Genomic DNA, 22,021 nt, shown 5'->3' on the forward strand with positions numbered 1-22,021 from the left:
CCGGATCATGTTTTGTTTAGTCATGTTCTGTTAGTTTCGGACTCTCTTAGTTCCTGTTTTGTGCACTCCTGGGTTAGTTTTGGTCACCATGGGTACTGATTGGTTTCACCTGCCTCTGGTTAGTGTTCGGCACGTTCACCTGCTGCAGGGCACTAATCAGAGAGCTATTTATTCACGTTGCTCGCCACTCTCTGTCTGGCTTCATCGTTTGCTATTTGCAACAATACGTTGGTGTTCTTGTTTCCTAGTTTATGTTTCATGTGCTAAGTAGTTACCTTAGCATTCCGTGCGATCGGCACGTTTTCCTTTTACTTCTTTCCTGGTTTTGGTTGGTGCTATGATTTAAGAGGAATAAATCTTCTCCTACCTCACGCTTCGTCCTAAGTTGTCCGTCTGCATCCCGAGAGAACTAACCCAGCAGTAAGATGCGACCCCCACGTGACACTTATTTAGTCATAGTAGTGGTGTTCCTCAAGGTAAATGGTAAAATGGTAAATGGGTTGTTCTTGTATAGCGCTTTTCTACCTTTTTTTAAGGAACTCAAAGCTCTTTGACACTATTTCCACATTCACCCATTCACACACACACATTCGCACACTGATGGAGGGAGCTGCCATGCACGGCGCTAACCAGGACCCATCAAGAGCAAGGGTGAAGTATCTTGCTCAAGGACACAACGGACATGACTAGGATGGTAGAAGGTGGGAATTTAACCTGTCTGTCAAAATTCCACCTTAGGTCCTCTCTTTTTTATCATTTGGGCCATTCAACTACTGTATTTTGCGGCAGATTCTTAAAAACAGAAGAGCGCTCTTGTAACCTGACAAAAAAAATGGACAAAAATCAAATGTCCATTGTGGAGGACGCTGGTTCTCCGGAATATGTAATATAAGACTAATAGCGAAGTGTAGAGGCTGCCCCCCACCCGTCCTTGTCTTTTTGAAAATGTGGTCCCCCAAACAATTCAGTTAAATAGTGCTTGCCTCCACAGTCTCAATGGTAGTAATTAAGGCTGCAATGATTAGTCGACATAGTGGACAATAAAAAATTATTTGACAGAAATTTGTTATTGTTGCTTAACATTTGATTTGATATGTCACTATGGAGTTATTTATTTGACGGTGCCATTCTTGTACTACTAAGCTCCACCCGTTATTCAGGGTTAGTCAGGAGGCAGAAGCAGCATTTTACAGTGCATCTAGAAAGTATTCACAGTGCTTCACTTTTTTCACATTTTGTTGTGTTACAGCCTTGTTCCAAAATGGAATAAATCCATTATTGTCCTCAACATTCTAAACACAATACCCCATATTGACAATGGTATTGTTTAATTTTTTTTGCAAATTCATCAAAATATTTAAAAACAAAATGCATGTAGTTAAGTATTCATATACTTTGCTCAATGCTCTGTTGATGGATCCTTGGCAGCAATTACCACCTGAAGTCATTTTTTAATACGATGCCACAAGCTTGGCACACCTATTTTTGGCCAGTTTTGCCAATTTGTCTTTGCAGGACCTCTCAAGCTCCATCAGGTTGGATGGGAAGTGTTGGTTTTCATCCAGGATGTCTCTGTACATTGCTGCATTCATCTTAGTCTAGTCAGGGAGTTGACCAAGAACCCGATGGTCACTCTAGTCAAAGCTACAGCATTTCTCTGTGGAGAGAGGAGAACCTTCCAGAAGAACGACCATCTCTGCAGCAATCCACCAATCAGGCCTTTATGGTATAGTGGCCTGACAGAAGCCAATTTACCTGAAATACTTTTAGATCATGAGAAACAAAATTCTCTGGTCTGACGAGACAAAGATTGAACTCTTTGGCGTGAATGCCAGCTGTCATGTTTGTCAGAAACCAGGCACCGCTCATCACCAGGTCAATATCGTCCCTACAGTGAAGCATGGTGGTAGCAGCTTCATGTTGTGGGGATGTTTTTCAATGGTGCAAACTAAGAGACGAACCAGGATAGAGGGAAAGATGAATGCAGCAATGTACAGAGACATCCTGGATGAAAACCAACGCTTCCCATCCAACTTGATGGAGCTTAAGAGCTGCTTCAAAAAGGAACGGGTAAAGAGGAATGGATGAAACTGCCGAAAGATAGATGTGCCAAGCTTGTGGCATCATATTCAAAAATACTTGAGGCTGTAATTTATGCCAAAGTATTGAGAACTTACTTATGTACATGTGATTTTATTTCATTTAAAAAAATGTGCAAAATAAAAAATAAAAATAAACTTTCACATTGTCATCATGGGGTATTTTGTGTAGAAGTTTGAGGGAAAAAAATGTATTCTACATTGGAATAAGGCTGTAACAACAATCTGGACAAAGTGAAGCGCTGTGTATACTTTTTGGATGCACTGTAAGTCTTTGTTAATATTTTCACTCTGGCAATAGTAGTAAACTAAAACCATAGTAATCTATGTTTTAATTGTTACAGTTCACACAAATAGCTATTGAAAATTAATTGAGGACTCAAAAATGTACATGTGATCATATAAAAAGTATTAATCTGGACTAATCCAGAAAATAATCACTTACTAGTCTAATAAAATAATCGTAAATTGCAGCCAATTGTATTAAGTTATAAACAATGACATATAGCGGTACTTACGTTTTCATTCCAAAACGTCAGGCGAAAACCGAATCATAATAAATTCATAAGAAATCATGTAATCCCAATTAACCTCCTACAGACAGCCATAATTATTAATACATTTAAGGGAATGATTATAGTTTCACATGCAGAAAACAATGCAAGATCGCCATGAGCTACGCGGGCCCCATATTCTTACTTGAATTCAATAGTGTATCCTACCCACTCAATTAAAGGTCTGGCACTCACAACTTTCTTTGGGCCCCTGGTGGATTAAAAAAGCGCAAAGACTCCGAGTCGCCAACACAGGGGATTCTTTGTTTTGGCCGCTTGATTCGGCAGAAGCATGCGTCGGCAAAAAAAGTAGTTTGTTAGGTGCTATTTTTAACTGTATGATAACTACGATGGTAAGTAAAAACTAAGGCAAAAATTGGATGACATTTTTCAACGAAAACTGAATTTTGCTACAGAAAACAGAGGTGCCACTGTAATGAGTAATCCACAATTATAGTACATACTACAAAATTATGCTTGCCCCCCCAGGTAGAAAGTAGAATGGCAAGAATTATAATTTATCTATTTATTTTTCAACTTGACCCTCTTTTAAATAGACATCCATCTTCTTGCTCTGTCCAGAGCGTGATCATGGTGGTGTTCAGCGAGGACAAGAACCGGGACGAGCAGCTTAAATACTGGAAGTACTGGCACTCTCGGCAGCACACAGCCAAGCAGAGGGTCCTGGACATCGGTAAGTTCCTAAAACAGAAGAAACAGATTTTCTCTTTTAATTGCTGGAATGTGCACTTACCTTATAAAGTGGAGGGAGAATAAAAGCATGGCCACACCGAGTGCAAACAAGCTCCCACCCAAACTAACTAAGCGCCTGAGGCTGACCAGCTGCCCACCATCGGCATTCCTTTGATCGAAAATTGTCAGTGGAAAGAAATTACAGGAAAATTGACAACATTTGGGGGAAAAACATTGCAACACCCTTTTTTTGGGCGCTTAATCATTCGATTTTAACCATTATTTTGGTCACTTGTTGATGTGAGAAGCGTGTTTGCATTAGACAAGTTTGGGCCTGTTGAAGCTGACAGAGAAGTCAGAGGTATGTCTCACACACACACACACACACACACACACACACACACACACACACACACACACACAGCTTGTCAGGACAGGGAGTGGAATGTAAAAACACACTGTCCGTTAACAAATAATACTTTCCTAATTGAGATGTTCATCTAGACAGGGGTGTCAAACTCAAATACAGAGTGGGCCAAAATTTAAAACCGAACAAAGCCGTGGGCCGAGGTTGAACAAATTAACCTTTTAATAGGGACCCAAACAAGTTTTGCATTTAATATTGAACAAGCGAGGCTTACATAACTTTATAGTGACATGCAAAATCGAGTTTCAAATAATAATAATAATCAAAAATATCAATGGCATATCAAAATTTCAATAAAAACTGAATGCCTCTTTTCGGCGGCGGGGTTGAGGTGGACGGGGTTTGGTGATGGCGGGTGTTGTATATTGTAGCTTCCAAGAAGAGTTAGTGCTGCAAGGGCTTCTGGGTATTTGTTCTGTTGCGTTTATGTTGGGTTACGGTGCGGATGTTCTCCCAAAATGTGTTTGTCATTCTTGTTTGGTGTGGGTTCACAGTGTGGCGCATATTTGTAACAGTGTTAAAGTTGTTTATACGGCCACCCTCAGTGTGACCTGTATGGCTGTTGACCAAGTATGCCTTGCATTCACTTGAGTGAGTGTATAAGCCGCATATATTATGTGACAGGGACGGCACGCTGTTTGTATGGAGGAAAAGTGGACGTGGTGAAAGGTTGTAGAGAACGCCAAAGGCAATGCCTTTAAGGCCCACCCCCAATATTGTTGTCCGGGATGAAATTTGGGAGGGGCACTGTACTTTGAGAGTCTTCCGGGAAAATCGGGAGGGTTGGCAAGTAAGAGTATTAGCTGTGAATGGGGTGTTACAGCGGCGGGCCAGCTCTAATGTTAATTCAATATTGCCTCAAGGGCCAAATTAAATTACTCAACTGGCCAAATTTGGCCCGCGGGCCAGAGTTTGAATTCACCCATGATCCAAGATATGCGGTGTAAATGTAGTCCTCACACCTCTGAAGTCAAACACATTCCAATCACACACTCCCAACCTTTCTTATAGCAAATTGACAAATAGTCTGTTTCAGGGTCAAACTGTGACCATCGTCAACCTCCTTAACAGTACAGGCAATGTTTTGAGTACCATGTCTATGTTCTTAACTTAAGAGTTTTGCAGAAGTCTGAAATGACAATTTTACGTCTTTTAGTAGCCTTCATATTTGGAACTTCAACCATATTAATGGTGAATAATGTGGTATAGGATTTTAGGAAACAGCAAAACCTCACAATAGAGCCTGAAACCAAATTTTTTTATTGCGCTTTTTATGTCAGTAAAATATATTGTTGATCTGGAAAATGGACATAGGGCATATCCATCCATTTTCTACCGCTTATTCCCTTTCGGGGTCGCGGGGGGCGCTGGCGCCTATCTCAGCTACAATCGGGCGGAAGGCGGGGTACACCCTGGACAAGTCGCCACCTCATCGCAGGGCCAACACAAATAGACAGACAACATTCACACTCACATTCACACACTAGGGCCAATTTAGTGTTGCCAATCAACCTATCCCCAGGTGCATGTCTTTGGAAGTGGGAGGAAGCCGGAGTACCCGGAGGGACATAGGGCATACTAATCATGAAAGTAATATCAAATTTCTGTTATTGGTTGTTGATTGCAGCACGGTGCAGCTAGGGTATGTGCCTCACAATACGAAGGTCCTGAGTAGTCCTGAGTTCAATCCTGGGCTCGGGGTCTTTCTGGGTGGAGTTTGCATGTTCTCCTTGTGACTGCGTGGGCTCTCTCCGGGTACTCCGGCTTCCTCCCACTTCCAAAGACATGCACCTGGGGATAAGTTGATTGACAACACTAAATGGTCCCTGGTGTGTGAATGTGAGTGTGAATGTTGTCTGTCTATCTGTGTTAGCCCTGTGATGAGGTGGCGACTTGTCCAGGGTGTACTCCACCTTCCGCCCGAATGCAGCTGAAATAGGCTACAGCACCCCCCGCGACCCCAAAAGGGACAAGCGGTAGAAAAATGGATGGATGTATTATTGATTAATCGCATCTGGAACAAAATGCAGTGTGCCACTTGTCTGCCACTAACAGAGGCACTCTTGATTCAACCAGTTTTTAAATAGACTATTTTGATTGTTAAAGTTACATATATATGTCGGATAAAAATATTTAAATTCAAAATGTATTTCCTTTTTTAAATTAATATGTAAAATAAAAATAAAAAATTATGAATAATTTAATTAAATTAAAAACGATGATATAACTCACAAAGTCAATGTTGATTCAATCAGTTTGCAATTTACAAATGTTTATTTGTTAAAGCTATACATCTGTTTTTGGTATTGATTAGGTAAATTTAAAATCAACAATAAAAGTTATTCAGAATAATGGAAAATGTTTCAAGTGAAACATGATGTTGCAACAAGAGACCATGCCAATGCAACCTGTTTACAATTTATAAACTATATTTTTGTTAAAGGTAAAAATACATCCAGAAATGCAAATTAAAGGTTTTTGTAAAAATAAAAATAAACATTTAAATAATTGAAAATTAAATTAAGAAAATGTTTTATTCAAAATGACGATGCAACTAACGGAGGTAATGCCAATTCAACCAGCGTGAAACTTATAAACAATTGTTAAAGCTACAAATATATGCTAATTTCTAAAATTAAATTTAGATAATACTGTATGTATATATTTTTAAAAACACAAAAAATTATTCAGAATATATTTATTTTTTTATTAAAAATGATGATGCAACTAACAAAGACAATGTCAATTCAACCAGTTTACAATTGATAAACTGTTTATTGTTAAAGCTACAAAATTATGCAGATTTTTCCAAAGCATTTTTTTAATAAGGAAAAATATTCAATTCAACCAATATGCAATTTATAGACAATCTTTTATTGTTAAAGCTACAAATATGCACTGTTTTTTTTAAAGAAAATATTATTTCAAAATGCCATCCATCCATCCATTTTCTACCGCTTATTCCCTTTCGGGGTCGCGGGGGGCGCTGGCGCCTATCTCAGCTACAATCGGGCGGAAGGTGGGTTACACCCTGGACAAGTCGCCACCTCATCGCAGGGCCAACACAAATAGACAGACAACATTCACACTCACATTCACACACTAGGGCCAATTTAGTGTTGCCAATCAACCTATCCCCAGGTGCATGTCTTTGGAAGTGGGAGGAAGCCGGAGTACCCGGAGGGAACCCACGCATTCACGGGGAGAACATGCAAACTCCACACAGAAAGATCCCGAGCCTGGATTTGAACCCAGGACTGCAGGAACTTCGTATTGTGAGGCAGACGCACTAACCCCTCTGCCACCGTGAAGCCTATTTCAAAATGTTTATGTATAAATACATTTAACATTTTTCAAAATATTTAATTATTTAGTCAGAGGAAAAAGTATAATGCAACTAATAGAGGCAATGTGAATGCAACCAGTTTGCAATTGATTGACTATATCTAACTGTTGAATCTACAAATCTTGGCAGAATACTTAAAATGTAAATAATTTAAAAAATGAAAATTGTTCAGAATATTTCATTATTATTTTTTGAATTGCAAAAACCGATGTCGATTCAACCAGTTTGTAATTTATACACTGTTTAATTGTTTAAACTACTAATCAATGCAGATTTCTTATTAAAGTTTTATCAAAACATTTTTTATTTTTTATACCAATGGGAATTATTCTGAATATAATTTTTGTATTACTTCTTAAATTATTATTATTTGAATTATTATAATTTTTCAAATTATCAAAAATCAAAGTTGTTTTTCTAAAACGTATTTTTTGCAAATAAATTAAATTATTAAAAATTTTAATTGATAATATGTACTTTTTCTAACTAACAATGGTGGCCAGATAAATAGACATCGCTTAATGGTTGTAAAGTATGGATCAATGGGAAAGTGTGCAGGCTAAATCACAGACCACAGACCTTTTATTAGGGACGAGCCTGCAGCTTGGATGCTGCCTGTAACATGAAACTGCCCGCAGAGCTGATTTGAATGGCAGTGGAAGAAGGAGTGTGTGCATTGGTGCCTTTGGGCCACATCATAGTATAGTACATCAGCCTATTTAAACTAGGGTGGGGGTGGAAATAATTGTTTCCACCATTCTGCACCTGTTCAGGAACCAGGAAGTGATTCTGTGGGGGTGGTCGAGATTAGGTCAGAGGTCACAGACTGGGGAGGGGGAGAGGAGTGGAAGACACCGTGGAGCTGAAAAAGACAAAAACTGCTGGTTTTTGTAGTAACAATATATCATAGCAATCCTTAGATACCTTTGCGAATCAGCCCCCTCGTAGCTGTGAGCGGTGTAGGAAAAATAAAAAAATAGACTGAGAAATCGTAATGGAGGAAGAAAAACATGTTTTGTCACCCATTAGCGCAGATGTTATGTTAGCTCAATGCACACCATTTTGACCTATGTACTACTTTTATGATAATCCCTCCAAAGATGCTCTAGCAAGGATTAAAATATATATACTGTGGGGCAAAAAAGTATTTAGTCAGCAACCGATTGTGCAAGTTCTCCCAATTAAAATGATGACAGAGGTCTGTAATTTTTTACCATAGGTACACTTCAACAGTAGGTATGGTCTTCTTGGGATGCAACTCAGTATTCTTCTTCCTCCAAACACGACGAGTTGAGTTTATACCAAAATGGATACATGAATGATACATCAAAGGATTGGAAGAATGTCATGTGGTCAGATGAAACCAAAATATAACTTTTTGAAGAAGAATACTGAGTTGCATCCCAAAAACACCATACCTACTGTGAAGCATGGGGGTGGAAACATCATGCTTTGGGGCTGTTTTTCTGCTAAGGGGACATACGATTGATCCGTGTTAAGGAAAGAATGAATGGGGCCATGTGTCGTGAGATTTTGAGCCAAAACCTCCTTCCATCAGTGAGAGTTTTGAATGGTTGACCAAATACTTATTTTCCACCATAATTTACAAATAAATTATTTGAAATTTCTACAATGTGACTTCCTGGATTTTTTTTCACATTCTGTCTCTCACCGTTGAAGTGTACCTATGATGAAAATTACAGACCTCTGTCATCATTTTAAGTGGGAGAACTTGCACAATCGGTGGCTGACTAAATACTTTTTTGCCCCACTGTGTATATATATATATATATATATATATATATATATATATACATGCACATGTAATCTTTGCAATTATGCCTCGTGTTGAAATGTTGAAGAGCCATGTTGGACCAAAAATACAAAAGAAAATCTGTCTGGAGCCGCAAAACTTAAAAGCCTTATTATATACGTCTGATAATGAAGGCAATGCATGAGGAAAGTGTCTAGATGAGCTATAATAGCCTACTATCAAAGGCAGACAAAAATATTTGTTTACAGAAATGTTGTATTTAAAATTATATTCTCGATAATTTTTGAAATATTGGAAATCATTTGTAAAATGGAGGCTTCTCACAGGAAGAGATAAATATTGGAAATTACTTGTTTAGAATGGCCAAAGTTATAAATGTGTGTGTCCAAGTTAAAGGAAAGGGCAGGCTGTCTTCTTCTAATGGATTTACTACAATTTTTGGCAAGCTAGGTAATGTTTGCTGTGGTCTGGAACAACATGACAAACAAACAACTATGAGAAATGCAGCCAATATTACATACAGATAAAGTGTCATGAGACATGCAAACGTAAATTAAATACACAGAGGACATAAGTAAAGAAAATCCAGTGAGCTCAAATATACCTACAAACGAGGCATTGTGATGCAATATGTACATACAGCTAGCCTGAATAGCATGTTAGCATCGATTAGCTTGCAGTCATGGATTGACCAAATACACCTGATAAGCACTCCAGCAAATCAATAAAATCAACAAAGCTCACCTTTTTTTGCATTCACGCACAGCATGTTTGGTGGACAAAATGAATCAGTGGAGTGGCATTAAACTTCTTTCTGTGGCAGCATCGGAGAAATTTGTACATGTAAACAAACTACGATTAGTTAAAGGATCGCTGAAATTAGTTGGACAAAACGGTGCTCACCAATTACTCTCATCAGTGAAGCATGTATGACATAAACAGTGGGATTTCTCACAATTAAGAATGTTTGTGTCGTGTTTGTCCTTCTACAGAAAATATATTAAGAATAAATATATATATTTTTTTCTTCATCTTTTTCCATTTTCACACATCTCTGGGAGAGGTCCAGGGAGCCACGAGGGCGGCCTAGTGGGCATGGGGCCCACTCCTGTTTTCCAGCCGACCATTAAAAATCTCCAAAGAGCCAAATAGCCTCTTCTATTTCCTCTTACGGCCTTTTGAAGCCAAATACTTTTGTTTGTCCAAGCCAAGATAAGCCTTTATCTTTATGAAACTGAAGTGTGCCGTTTGATTTGCTTATCTCGCCAAACAATGACTACCTGCCTCGATTTAAAGGCCGGGCCTTGGCATCTGTCTTCACGTGGTTTTTGTTTTCTGCACGTCCCATTTGCAGCCGATTACAAGGAGAGCTTCAACACGATAAGCAACATCGAGGAAATAGCCTACAACGCCATCTCCTTCACCTGGGACGTCAACGAAGAGGCAAAGGTAGGACATTTACTGTACATTTTTTCCCAGAAACCGGTCGGTTATGTTTACTCTTGCCACAGGCGTGTCGTAAAACGGGAAAGCAGTGGGACGGGTTTTTTGTCGTTTTTGCTGATTCAGTTGTTGGCAAACAAGCGCAAAGTGGACAAATGAATCATGACGACTGATAGGATTTTACAAACAACACAACGCTCATGAAACGTGATGAATCAAGACAACTAGTCAGAAACACTTCATGTTAATTACACTAGATGGTAATTCACATTTTAGTCAAGCTTTTCTGACTGCAATTGCCAGATAGCAAACAGTTGCAAACTGTTAGGAGCGTTAGCATGTTAGCATAATCTCACAAGCATCCTTGTCCACGAAACACACTCGCAAAAATAATAGACTCAATGCACTTAATAAATTCGTCATCTGGCCCTTTTTTAATCTTTCTGGAACAAAGATTGCATATCATTTAAAAACATAGTTGGCGGCCCATTAGCATTAGCTTGTGGCTAATCTTATTAAAGTGAACAAATTTACCCGGAATACAATACATTTTTAGTATTATTATCATTACTATATGTTACAATTCAATAATAAGAGCAAGAGGGTTTTTTGCTGTTTCAGTTGTTTGCAAACAAGCACCAAGTAGACAAATGAACCGTGACAACTGATAGGATTGTACATACAAAATTAATTAATGAAAACAACTGGAGAATATTAATTCCACTTAATAATAGTTGATGCAGCATTTACTCCAGCTTTTCTGACTAGAATCGTCAGATAGCCAACAGAGATGTCCATTAATATTGGCCTGCCGATGGTATCGGCCGATAAATGGACGATAAATTTAATATCCGAAATTATTGGTATCGGTTTCAACCTCCCGATTTTCCCGGGAGACTCCCGAATTTCTGTGCCCCTCCCGAAAATCTCCTGGGGCAACCTTTCTCCCGATTTCCACCCGGACAACAATATTGGGGGCGTGCCTTAAAGGCACTGCCTTTAGCATCCTCTACAACCTGTCGTCACGTCCGCTTTCCCTCCATACTAACCGCGTGCCGGCCCAGTCTCATAATATATGCGGCTGTTACACACACATAAGTGATTGCAACGCATTCTTGGTCAATAGCCAAACAGGCCACACTGAGAGTGTCCGTATAAACAACTTTCACACTGTTACAAATATGCGCCACACTGTGAACCCACACCAAACAAGAATGACAAACACATTTCGGAAGAACATTGCACCGTAACACATCATGAACACAACAGAACAAATACCCAGAAGCCCTTGCAGCACTATCTCTTCCGGGACGCTACAATATACACCCCTCACTTCCCCCAAATCCCCTGCCCCCATCTCCTGAATTCGGAGGTCTCAAGGTGGGCAAGTATGCAATAGCATACTCTGGACTAAAGCTGTGTGCCTTCCTTGTTTTTGTAGCTGTTGTTTTGAGGCATGTATTTAAAAAATAAATAAAAATAATGCACTTTGTGAAAGTCAAAGTATAGTATTTCCCATAGTTGTAGTGGGTATCAGGATTATCTCAGGGAGAGCACGTCCCAAATTCCAAGCTGCTGTTTTGAGGCATGTTAAAAAAAATTATGCACTTTGTAAATTCAGTATTGAATATGGCAGTGCCATGTTGGCACTTTTTTCTATAACTGGAGTTGAAGTTGTTCTTTTATTTTAGAAAACCTTGTTTTTGATTGATTGATTGATTGAAACTTATTAGTAGATTGCACAGTACAGTACATATTATGTACAATTGACCACTAAATGGTAACACCCGAATAAGTATCCAGCGGGGCATCACAACAAAGTTAGGCATAATAATGTGTTAATTCCACGGCTACATATATCGGTATTGGTTGATATCGGAATCGGTAATTAAGAGTTGGACAATATCGAAATATGGGATATCGGTTGTGGTGAAGAAGGAGCTGAGCCGGAAGGCAAAGCTCTCAATTTACCGGTCGATCTACGTTCCCATCCTCACCTATGGTCATGAGCTTTGGGTCATGACCGAAAGGATAAGATCACGGGTACAAGCGGCCGAAATGAGTTTCCTCCGCCGTGTGGCGGGACTCTCCCTTAGAGATAGGGTGAGAAGCTCTGCCATCCGGGAGGAACTCAAAGTAAAGCCGCTGCTCCTTCACATCGAGAGGAGCCAGATGAGGTGGTTCGGGCATCTGGTCAGGATGCCACCCGAACGCCTCCCTAGGGAGGTGTTTAGGGCACGTCCAACCGGTAGGAGGCCACGGGGAAGACCCAGGACCCGTTGGGAAGACTATGTCTCCCGGCTGGCCTGGTAACGCCTCGGGATCCCCCGGGAAGAGCTAGACGATGTGGCTGGGGAGAGGGAAGTCTGGGTTTCCCTGCTTAGGCTGTTGCCCCCGCGACCCGACCTCGGATAAGCGGAAGAAGATGGAGATGGAGATGGAGATGGGATATCGGAAAAAAAAACATTATCGGACATCTCTTGTTGTTATCAACGGTTGTGAGCGTTAGCATGCTAGCATAATCTCTTTGTCTACAAAAAGCACCCGCAAAGATAATAAATTCAATAATACACTTTACAAATCAATCATCTTGGACAACTTCATTCAACAAGGTAACATTTCACTTCAAAACAATGTTAGCGGCTGCTTTCAGCTTGTGGCTAAAGAAGACCGAATGTTCATTGAGGTGAACAAACCCGCCTGAAATACAATACATTTTTTGGTTTATCTTCATCGTGAGACAATATAGAAGAGTATTTAAGGTGACTTTTTTTAAAGATAAAACCTAGTTTTTACATTTTAAGCTTCAATGACAGCCACAATGACAAGAGGAAGAGGGGTTGTTTTTGTCTTTGTTTCTGATTCAGTTGTTGGCAAACGAGCGCAAAGTGGACAAATTAAACAACTCAACACTTGCCAAACTTAATGAGAATATCCATTGCACTTGATGATAATTCACCATTTACTCCTGCTTTTCTGACTGGAATGGTCAGATAAATAAATAAATGGGTTGTACTTGTATAGCGCTTTTCTACCTTCAAGGTACTCAAAGCGCTTTGACACTACTTCCACATTTACATACACATTCACACACTGATGGAGGGAGCTGCCATGCAAGGCGCCAACCAGCAACCATCAGGAGCAAGGGTGAAGTGTCTTGTTCAGGACACAACGGACGTGACGAGGTTGGTACTAGGTGGGATTTGAACCAGGGACCCTCGGGTTGCGCACGGCCGCTCTCCCACTGCGCCACGCCGTCCCATATCAAATAGTTGTTATCAACGGCTATTAGCTTAGGCCTGCTAGCAAAATGTCAATAGCCTTCTAATCTACAAAAAAACACCCGCAAACATAATAAATTCAATAATACACTTTCTAAATCAATCATCTTGGACAACAAAAAAATTTAACTTCGAAACATTGTTAGGGTCTACTATTAGCATTAGCTTGAGGCTAAAGATAGTCCAGGGCCGATATTCGATAAGTCAAGTAAGTTAAGTTAAAGTACCAATGATTGTTACACACACACTAGGTGTGGCGAAATTATACTCTGCATTTGACCCATCACCCTTGTTCACCCCCCCGGGAGGTGAGGGGAGCAGTGAGCAGCAGCGGTGGCCGCGCCTGGGAATCATTTTTGGTGATTTAACCCCCAATTCCAACCCTTGATGCTGAGTGCCAAGCAGGGAGGTAATGGGTCCCATTTTTATAGTCTTTGGTATGAGTCGGCCAGGGTTTGAACTCACGACCTACCGATCTCAGGGCGGACACTCTAAGTGACGATAAATTAAAATTAATGTCTGTAAGTTTTTCTGCGCCAATCAATCGCCATTCGCATGCTTCAATAACATTGGAGCTTTTTGTCGCTTTTAGCAGTTCCACGCATTTCTACCATAGCGGAAAAAACAGAAAGGGGTGAATTATCTTGCCCTCATTAAGAATATTTGACTAAACACTAAAATAGAATAGAACAGAATGGACTTTATTGTCATTATATTTCCATATAACAAGATTAAGGACTCCAATTTAAGGTGCGGTTGTGGGAACAAATATGGGATTAAAATAAATTACACAAGATATGTTTATACTGCAGGCCAAAGTGGCCTAAATCAGATTTTTTTTTTAGATCAGATTTTTTTCAAGCTGAGTGTTTACTGCAAGTAAAAACTGATTTTTTTCACATAAACGTGCACACGCCCCAATGTGGCCTCGACGTCAAATTTAATAAAGTGAAAACAAAGGAGGTAGCACTGTGGTACAGGGTGTGCAGTGGTTCTCAACCTACTTTCAGTGATGTGAAATTTTTTTTAATTCAATTACCCCCTAATCAGAGCAAAGCATTTTTGGTTGAAAAAAAAGAGATAAAAAAGTAAAATACAACACTATGTCATCACTTTCTGATTTATCAAATTGTATAACATTGCAAAATATTGCTCATTTGTAGTGGTCTTTCTTGAACTATTTGGAAAAAAGATATAAAAATAACTGAAAATTTGTTGAAACATTAACAAATGATTCAATTATAAATAAAGACTTCTACACATAGAAGTAATCATCAACTTAAAGTGCCCTCTTTGGGAATTGTAATAGAGATCCATCTGGATTCATGAACTTAATTCTCAAAATTTTTTCAGAAAAAAATAAATCTTAAACATCAATATTTATGGAACATGTCCACAAAAAATCTAGCTGTCAACACTAAATATTGCATTGTTGTATTTTTTTCCCCAGTTTATGAACTTACATTCATATTTTTTTGAAGTATTATTCAATAAATATATTTATAAAATATATTTTAATTGTTGCAATTTTTATAATATTAAAAAAAAATCTCACGTACCCTTTGGCATACCTTCAAGTACCCCCAGGGGTACCTGTACCCCCATTTGAGAACCACTGGGTTAGTGCATGTGCCTCCCAATACGAAGGTCCTTAGTTCAATTCCGGGCTCGGGAACTTTCTGTCATAATGTGATTTTCGCAGCTTATTGCGAGGTTTGTTCTGCCGGAATGCAAACGGACTCTTCCGGACAAAACTTGAAGGTAGGAACATATTTAATAATCAATTAATCCTACACAGCCGAAATTACAGGAACCAAAACAAAAGGAAAGCGTGCAGATCACACGAGAAGATCCATCCATCCATTTTCTACCGCTTATTCCCTTTCGGGGTCGCGGGGGGCGCTGGCGCCTATCTCAGCTACAATCGGGCGGAAGGCGGGGTACACCCTGGACAAGTCAGATAAGGCAAAAAACTTAGGACATTAAAACATGAAACTATAGACATGAAAACCTCACTAAATGGTATGAAACAAATCGCATTAGCTATGGGATCGCATGAAATAAACAATGGCATGAAACAAGCATGAAACTGTGACATGAAAAGAGCAATGACGTCGGGCCAACTGACTGGCAAAGTCAGGCTTAAATAATGTCTCTTGATTAGAGTCAGGTGAGTGTCCCGAACACCGGCGGCAGGTGAAAATCATAAGTAGCTGTGGGAACCAAACCAAACTCAGGTGTCAAACAGGAACTAAAAGAGTCCAAAACGAACAGAACATAACAAAAACATGATCCGGACCACGGATCATGACACTTTCTGTGGGGAGTTTGCATATCCTCCCCGTGACTGTGTGGGTTCCCTCCGGGTACTCCGGCTTCCTCCCACTTCCAAAGACATGTACCTGGGGATAGGTTGATTGGCAACACTAAATGGTCCCTAGTGTGTGAATGTGAGTATGAATGTTGTCTGTCTATCTGTGTTGGCCCTGTGATGAGGTGGTGATTTGTCCAGGGTGTACACCGCCTTCCGCCCGAATTCAGCTGAGCTAGGCTCCAGCAACCCCCACGGCCCCAAAAGGGACAAGCGGTAGAAAAATGGATGGGATAAATGGAAAACAAAGGAAGTTGACCGGGAGGAAGTCGCTATTACTACAAAATAAAAAGGCGCAACATATTTTTCCGTGAAAGTAAATGAAAGTGATATAATGAATGTATGGATGTATATAGTGTAATATATTTAGGAGGGTTGTAATCTTTTTATGGCTGTTAAGTAGGGGAGACACGGACATCAGCTTGGATCTACGGGAGCTTCATTTTTCATCTCACATGAAAGCAAATGCCGATCCATTTCAGCTGGCGACTGCGTCTTTTGGGCACACACGAATGACGTAGCCATGAATTAATTAACGTGTACCCTGACTTGAACAAGATGAAAAACTTATTCGGGTGTTACCATTTAGTGGTCAATTGTACGGAATATGTACTGAACTGTACAATCTACTAATAAAAGTTTCAATCAATCAATCAATCAATCAATCAATCAATCAAAGCTCGCCCAAAGCTGACGATTAAAATCACGTGCAGGTCACATTGCATTTAGACTGAAGTCGCATTTGAATTGGATTCCAATGGGTTTCAGGACTACCTCCTGATGTGGCCTGAATCGGATGCCAAAAGATCAGATTTGAAGCACTTTGGAGCGTTTCAAAAAATCAGATCTGTGTCTCTTGAGGGCGAAAAAAATCCGATTTGGTGTGCAGTTTGAACGGGGCCATTGTGAAGCGACGCATCACACAGTGCAACCAGTTAGCTCAGGGGTCGGGACCTTTTTTGGTTGAGAGAGCCATGAAAGCCAAATATTTTAAAATGTATTTGCGTGAGAGCCATATAATATTATTTTAACCCTGAATACAACTAAATGTGTGCATTTTTAAGAAAGACCAACATGTTTAGAGTATGATAAGTCTCCTATTATTTTCAATAACATTGGTATTCTGAAGATAACCAATAATAAATAAAATGCTTTTTCTTACCATCAATGCGACTTCTGGTGCTGCATGGTTTTGCTGATGACTTTGTAGTCTGGTTGATCCATGGTTATTTTTAACACTGTGATTACCAGAGTAATTATTAATTACTTATCGTGTTAAGCAACGTCAGCTAAGATTTATCTGAGAGCCAGATGCTGTCATCAAAAGAGCCACATCTGGCTCTAGAGCCATAGGTTCCCTACCCCTGAGTTAGCATGTAGCACTTAAGATGGACAAAATGACCACAAAACCAAATCCTACCGCACCAAAACAGTGCAAAATGGTGTGTGGTTAAATCCCCAAAGACATGCTGTCATTTATTACTGTTATAAAACTGGCATTTTTTAAAAGTGCGGTCATGTTGTCATAGGAAATGGAAGGATGTACTGCACTGTGCAATCTACTAATAAAAGTTTCAATCAATCAATCAAAGTGTATATTTGAGCCCCCCGAAAACCCATCCCCTCCTTAAAATATATTTTTGCTTTTAGTTGCAATGTTTGTTCAAGTGCAACATTTTGCTAACAAAGTCTATTTTATTATTGCCTGTACCGGTATATTTTCTTTTGTTTTTTTTGTTAAACGTTTTAATTTCAGTTGCAACGTTAAAATACACAAGAAACACACGTTTGTTGCATTTGAAAGGATATACTTGCATTATTACTGTGTATTATCATTAAATCATCAATCAATCAATCAATCAATGATTATTTATATAGCCCTAAATCACTAGTGTCTCAAAGGGCTGCACAAACCACTACGACATCCTCGGTAGGGCCCACATAAGGGCAAGGAAAACTTACACCCAGTGGGACGTCTGTGACAATGATGACTATGACAAACCTTGGAGAGGACCGCATATGTGGGCAACCCCCTGTTTAATTTGGTCTCATGAAAAATTATGGCAATAATATCGTTTATCGGCATTAATTTCTTTGTAAATAACATCGTCAAGATAAATGTTTGTTGAACCTAGCTGAATAGGATATAAAGTCAATGAGGTGAACAACAACAATATTATTGTCTTATTCACATCATGAGACAAAAGAGAAGAGTATGTAATGTGTTTATTTTTAAAGATAAAACCCAATTGTTATATTTTAGACTTCAAAAACAGCCAAACAATAATAAGAGGAAGAGGAAAACATCACTTCCTGTTTACCAGAGTATCGAAAAAGATGGCACAATAAGTTTAATAATCAAATTAATGTATTAATGGTGTATATTGAAATGAGCATTTATCCTAATTGTGAGGTGTTTTGGCGTCCCGGTAATGACAACTTCAACATGAAACCCTTAAATGTGTATGTCCTGTACTTTTCTCCTTTGTCTTCCATGTGTGTGTTTGCGGGTGTGTATAGCCCACTCCTTTGTAACCGCGCCTTAAAATGGAGCAAGCTTGCCGTTTGAACTCCAGGGGCCCCCAAGGCCCCCCCCCCCCCCCCCCACACACGCACACACACACAGACACACACACACACACACACACACACACACACACACACACACACACAAACACTAACCTCCGTCCCCACCCTGTCTTGTTTGTTTTGCCCTCGTTTCTGTGTGAATGCCAGCGTGAGTGTGCGAGTGTATTACGTGGCTCTTTTATTGCAATGAGGGGACAAAGAGTAGCTGGAGGAAATCCAAGCTCACTTCTCTGGGACAATATTTACTTTTCCTGGCTCCACATCTTTTTTTTCCTTCCAAACACGTTGCTCCTTTTCTCTTTTAAACTGCAGGTGGATAAGCTGCCCTCTTAATGGCAAATGCATTTGTTCCAAATATTCTCCTAAACTAATAAAATATAGGTTTTATTCATTTGTTATACTATACAACTGGTGCAATTTATAGACCCTTTTTGTGGGTGTTATTTGTCTTATAATTACTTGTAATAGTTACTTAAAAAAGATTAGAATCTGTTCCGTATCCAATATGGATACAAAGGAAGGAGGAGTGGGTGACTGTGCTTCTCATTTTCAGACTTGTTGTAATGAGAAATAAATGATAAATGGGTTGTACTTGTATAGCGCTTTTCTACCTTCAAGGTACTCAAAGCGCTTTGACACTACTTCCACATTTACCCATTCACACACACAATCACACACTGATGGAGGGAGTTGCCATGCAAGGCGCTAACCAGCACCCATCAGGAGCAAGGGTAAAGTGTCTTGCCCAGGACACAACGGACTTGACGAGGTTGATACTAGGTGGGGATTGAACCAGGGACCCTCCGGTTGCGCACGGCCACTCTCCCACTGCGCCACGCCAGAAACTGTAATGTAAAGTTGTTACTATGCATAAAAATAAAAATAAAAAAATTAAACCAAAAAATCACAAAATCAAATTAAAAACATTATAACTGTATTATTTAAAAAAAAAAATCTATAGTCCACAATAAACCATTTTGGCCGATCATATGTAAATACAGAAGGAGTTTGATAGTTTTTTGCATTTTCTTTTACAAAAAGATGTTTAGAAATTAAATGTTTAATAGGTACTGTTTTATTATATTTAGCTTTTTGCATAATGATGATGTATTGCTTCATATAATTAAAAGTCAAAAGCAGTAAAACAGTTTGACCTCAACCCATGTTTTAAAAAAGAAAAAGAAAATGAATAGGTTTATTATTGCATTGCCATAGAAATTAAATATTTGGCATATTTTTTGATTGGTATATGTTAAAAATATAGGCAAGCCATAATAATACATAATAATCATTTATTTTTTTAAAGCACTTCTGAAAAACTCAAAGACACTTTACAAGGTAAATAAAAAAAGTGTATGTAATAGTGAATATAAAAAAAAAAAATCAAATGCATATAGTTAAGAATTAATCAATATGTACTGTATATATGATCATTTACACAAGTTTACCATGACCTCTCCGCCCCCATCTTCAGATCTTCATCACGGTCAACTGCCTGAGCACGGACTTCTCGTCGCAGAAAGGCGTCAAGGGTCTTCCTCTGATGATCCAGATCGACACGTACAGCTACAACAACCGCAGCAACAAGCCGCTGCACAGGGCCTACTCGCAGATCAAGGTTTTCTGTGATAAGGCAAGTCATCCCCGACCTGTAGTGCATGGATCCATGCATAATCAATGTACAGTATTGGCATATCTATCGGAGGGGATTGATTAATAGTACTAAACCAATACTTTTGTCCATAATGTGTAAGTATGTAAGTGTAAGGTTGAGTATGCATAAACCAGAGTTTTGGCATAAACATAACAAGTGCTCTCTCTAGCGGTGGTACCTGCACAATGTATTTGCACTCGCTTTATTTACTCAATTTTCATTTAAAGCTTTTTTTCTCTCTTTCTCAGGGAGCTGAGCGCAAGATAAGAGACGAGGAGAGAAAATTGCTGCGCAAGAAGTCGAAAGGTCTGCTCAATTCAGCATCACGTATAAGCTTTTTATCGATTAATATGACACGCTTGATCATTTCATTTCCCAGGTAAAGATGGAGGTGTGATAACAGTCCCCAAAAAATCAGACGTAACATATTTCAAGATTATGACTGACTTGGAAGCACAGCCCGTCCTCTTCATCCCTGACGTCCACTTTGGCAACCTGCAGAGGGCCGGACAGGTACACATGATAATGAAAGTAATAATAATTCTAAAAAAATACAGCAGTTAAAATACTATTCAAACATTTGAAATCACAAAACATATTATACGTACATTTAATAATAATAAAATATGTGTTAAAAACAGACAATCGAAGTAATTTAAAAGAAAGGATTTTCAGTAAAATAGCAAAAAAATTAAAGAAGTGAAATCAAAATAAAAGACAATACTTGTATTAAAATAAAAGACACATTGAAAATCAAAATAAGACAATAGTTCTCTTTATACATGGCCTGCTTTCCCCCGTTAAGAAAAAAATAAAAAAAATAATGAACTATCACATTTATTGGTCATATTTTTACTATGCATACACAATTTTACATATTTCTGGGTGATTTATTTAAATTCCTTCTTGTTTTATTTACAATTGAAGAATGTATTTATATCAGTAATTTCAAAAGAGTTCAAACAGATCAGGGAAAAATAGGGTCAACATGAATAACTTTTCTTTGTGCTCTTAACTTGTTGTTGTTGTTGTTGTTGTTTTAAGGTGTTCACCTTCAACGCAGAAGAGATTGAGCGAGAAGGGTGAGTTTGCGCCCAAACAGGAAGTGTCATTTACATCAAACAAATAGCAGCCATGCAAAAACACCGTGCATAAGCAGGAAGCGGCATACACGCAAATGCTACCAAAATGAGCAATTTTAACATTTGTTTTCTTTTAATACATACTATATCTTCTTTCTCAGGAGCGTGCTGGTGAAGAGGATGTTCAGGCCGTCGGATGAAGACTTGTGTCCGTCGCCGCAGAAACAGATCAAGGAGGAGGCGCACAAGAGAGGTACAAGAGAGACAGATGGGAGTACTCAACGCTCTATGGCCACTTCATTAGCCACACCTGGACTGCTATCTCATTAGATCCATTGCAAAAATTCATTTTGAAAACTGGCCATTTTAAGGATATTCACTTCATACTGCTTGTAGTTTGCAGTAGGTTATCTATAAATACCGTATTTTCCGAACCATAGGGCACACCGGATTATAAAGCGCACTGCCGAGGAATTATCTATTTTCATATACATGGCGCACAGGATTATATGGCGCATTAAAGGCCTACTGAAATGAGATTTTCTTATTTAAACGGGGATAGCAGGTCCATTCTATGTGTCATACTTGATCATTTCGCGATATTGCCATATTCTTGCTGAAAGGATTTAGTAGAGAACATCCACGATAAAGTTTGCAACTTTCAGTGTTAACAGAAAAGCCCTGCCTCTACTGGAAGTCGCAGACGAT

The 22,021-nt window shown here is 39.1% G+C and overlaps 1 protein-coding gene across 4 annotated transcripts in view; it reads left to right on the top strand.

Annotated features, from left to right (window-relative positions):
• grhl2b (grainyhead-like transcription factor 2b) overlaps positions 1 to 22,021 on the top strand; it is a 47,245-nt gene that overhangs the window by 19,907 nt on the left and 5,317 nt on the right. For all 4 annotated transcript variants that reach the window (XM_061908595.1, XM_061908596.1, XM_061908594.1 and 1 more), the window contains exons 7-13: positions 3,236 to 3,347; positions 10,248 to 10,342; positions 20,052 to 20,214; positions 20,484 to 20,537; positions 20,611 to 20,744; positions 21,276 to 21,313; positions 21,475 to 21,566. In XM_061908595.1, the coding sequence (XP_061764579.1) occupies positions 3,236 to 3,347; positions 10,248 to 10,342; positions 20,052 to 20,214; positions 20,484 to 20,537; positions 20,611 to 20,744; positions 21,276 to 21,313; positions 21,475 to 21,566 (688 nt within the window). The remainder of the gene's footprint in view (positions 1 to 3,235; positions 3,348 to 10,247; positions 10,343 to 20,051; positions 20,215 to 20,483; positions 20,538 to 20,610; positions 20,745 to 21,275; positions 21,314 to 21,474; positions 21,567 to 22,021) is intronic.

The sequence above is a fragment of the Nerophis ophidion genome, linkage group LG08 (assembly GCF_033978795.1).
Source record: "Nerophis ophidion isolate RoL-2023_Sa linkage group LG08, RoL_Noph_v1.0, whole genome shotgun sequence".
NCBI lineage: Eukaryota > Metazoa > Chordata > Actinopteri > Syngnathiformes > Syngnathidae > Nerophis > Nerophis ophidion.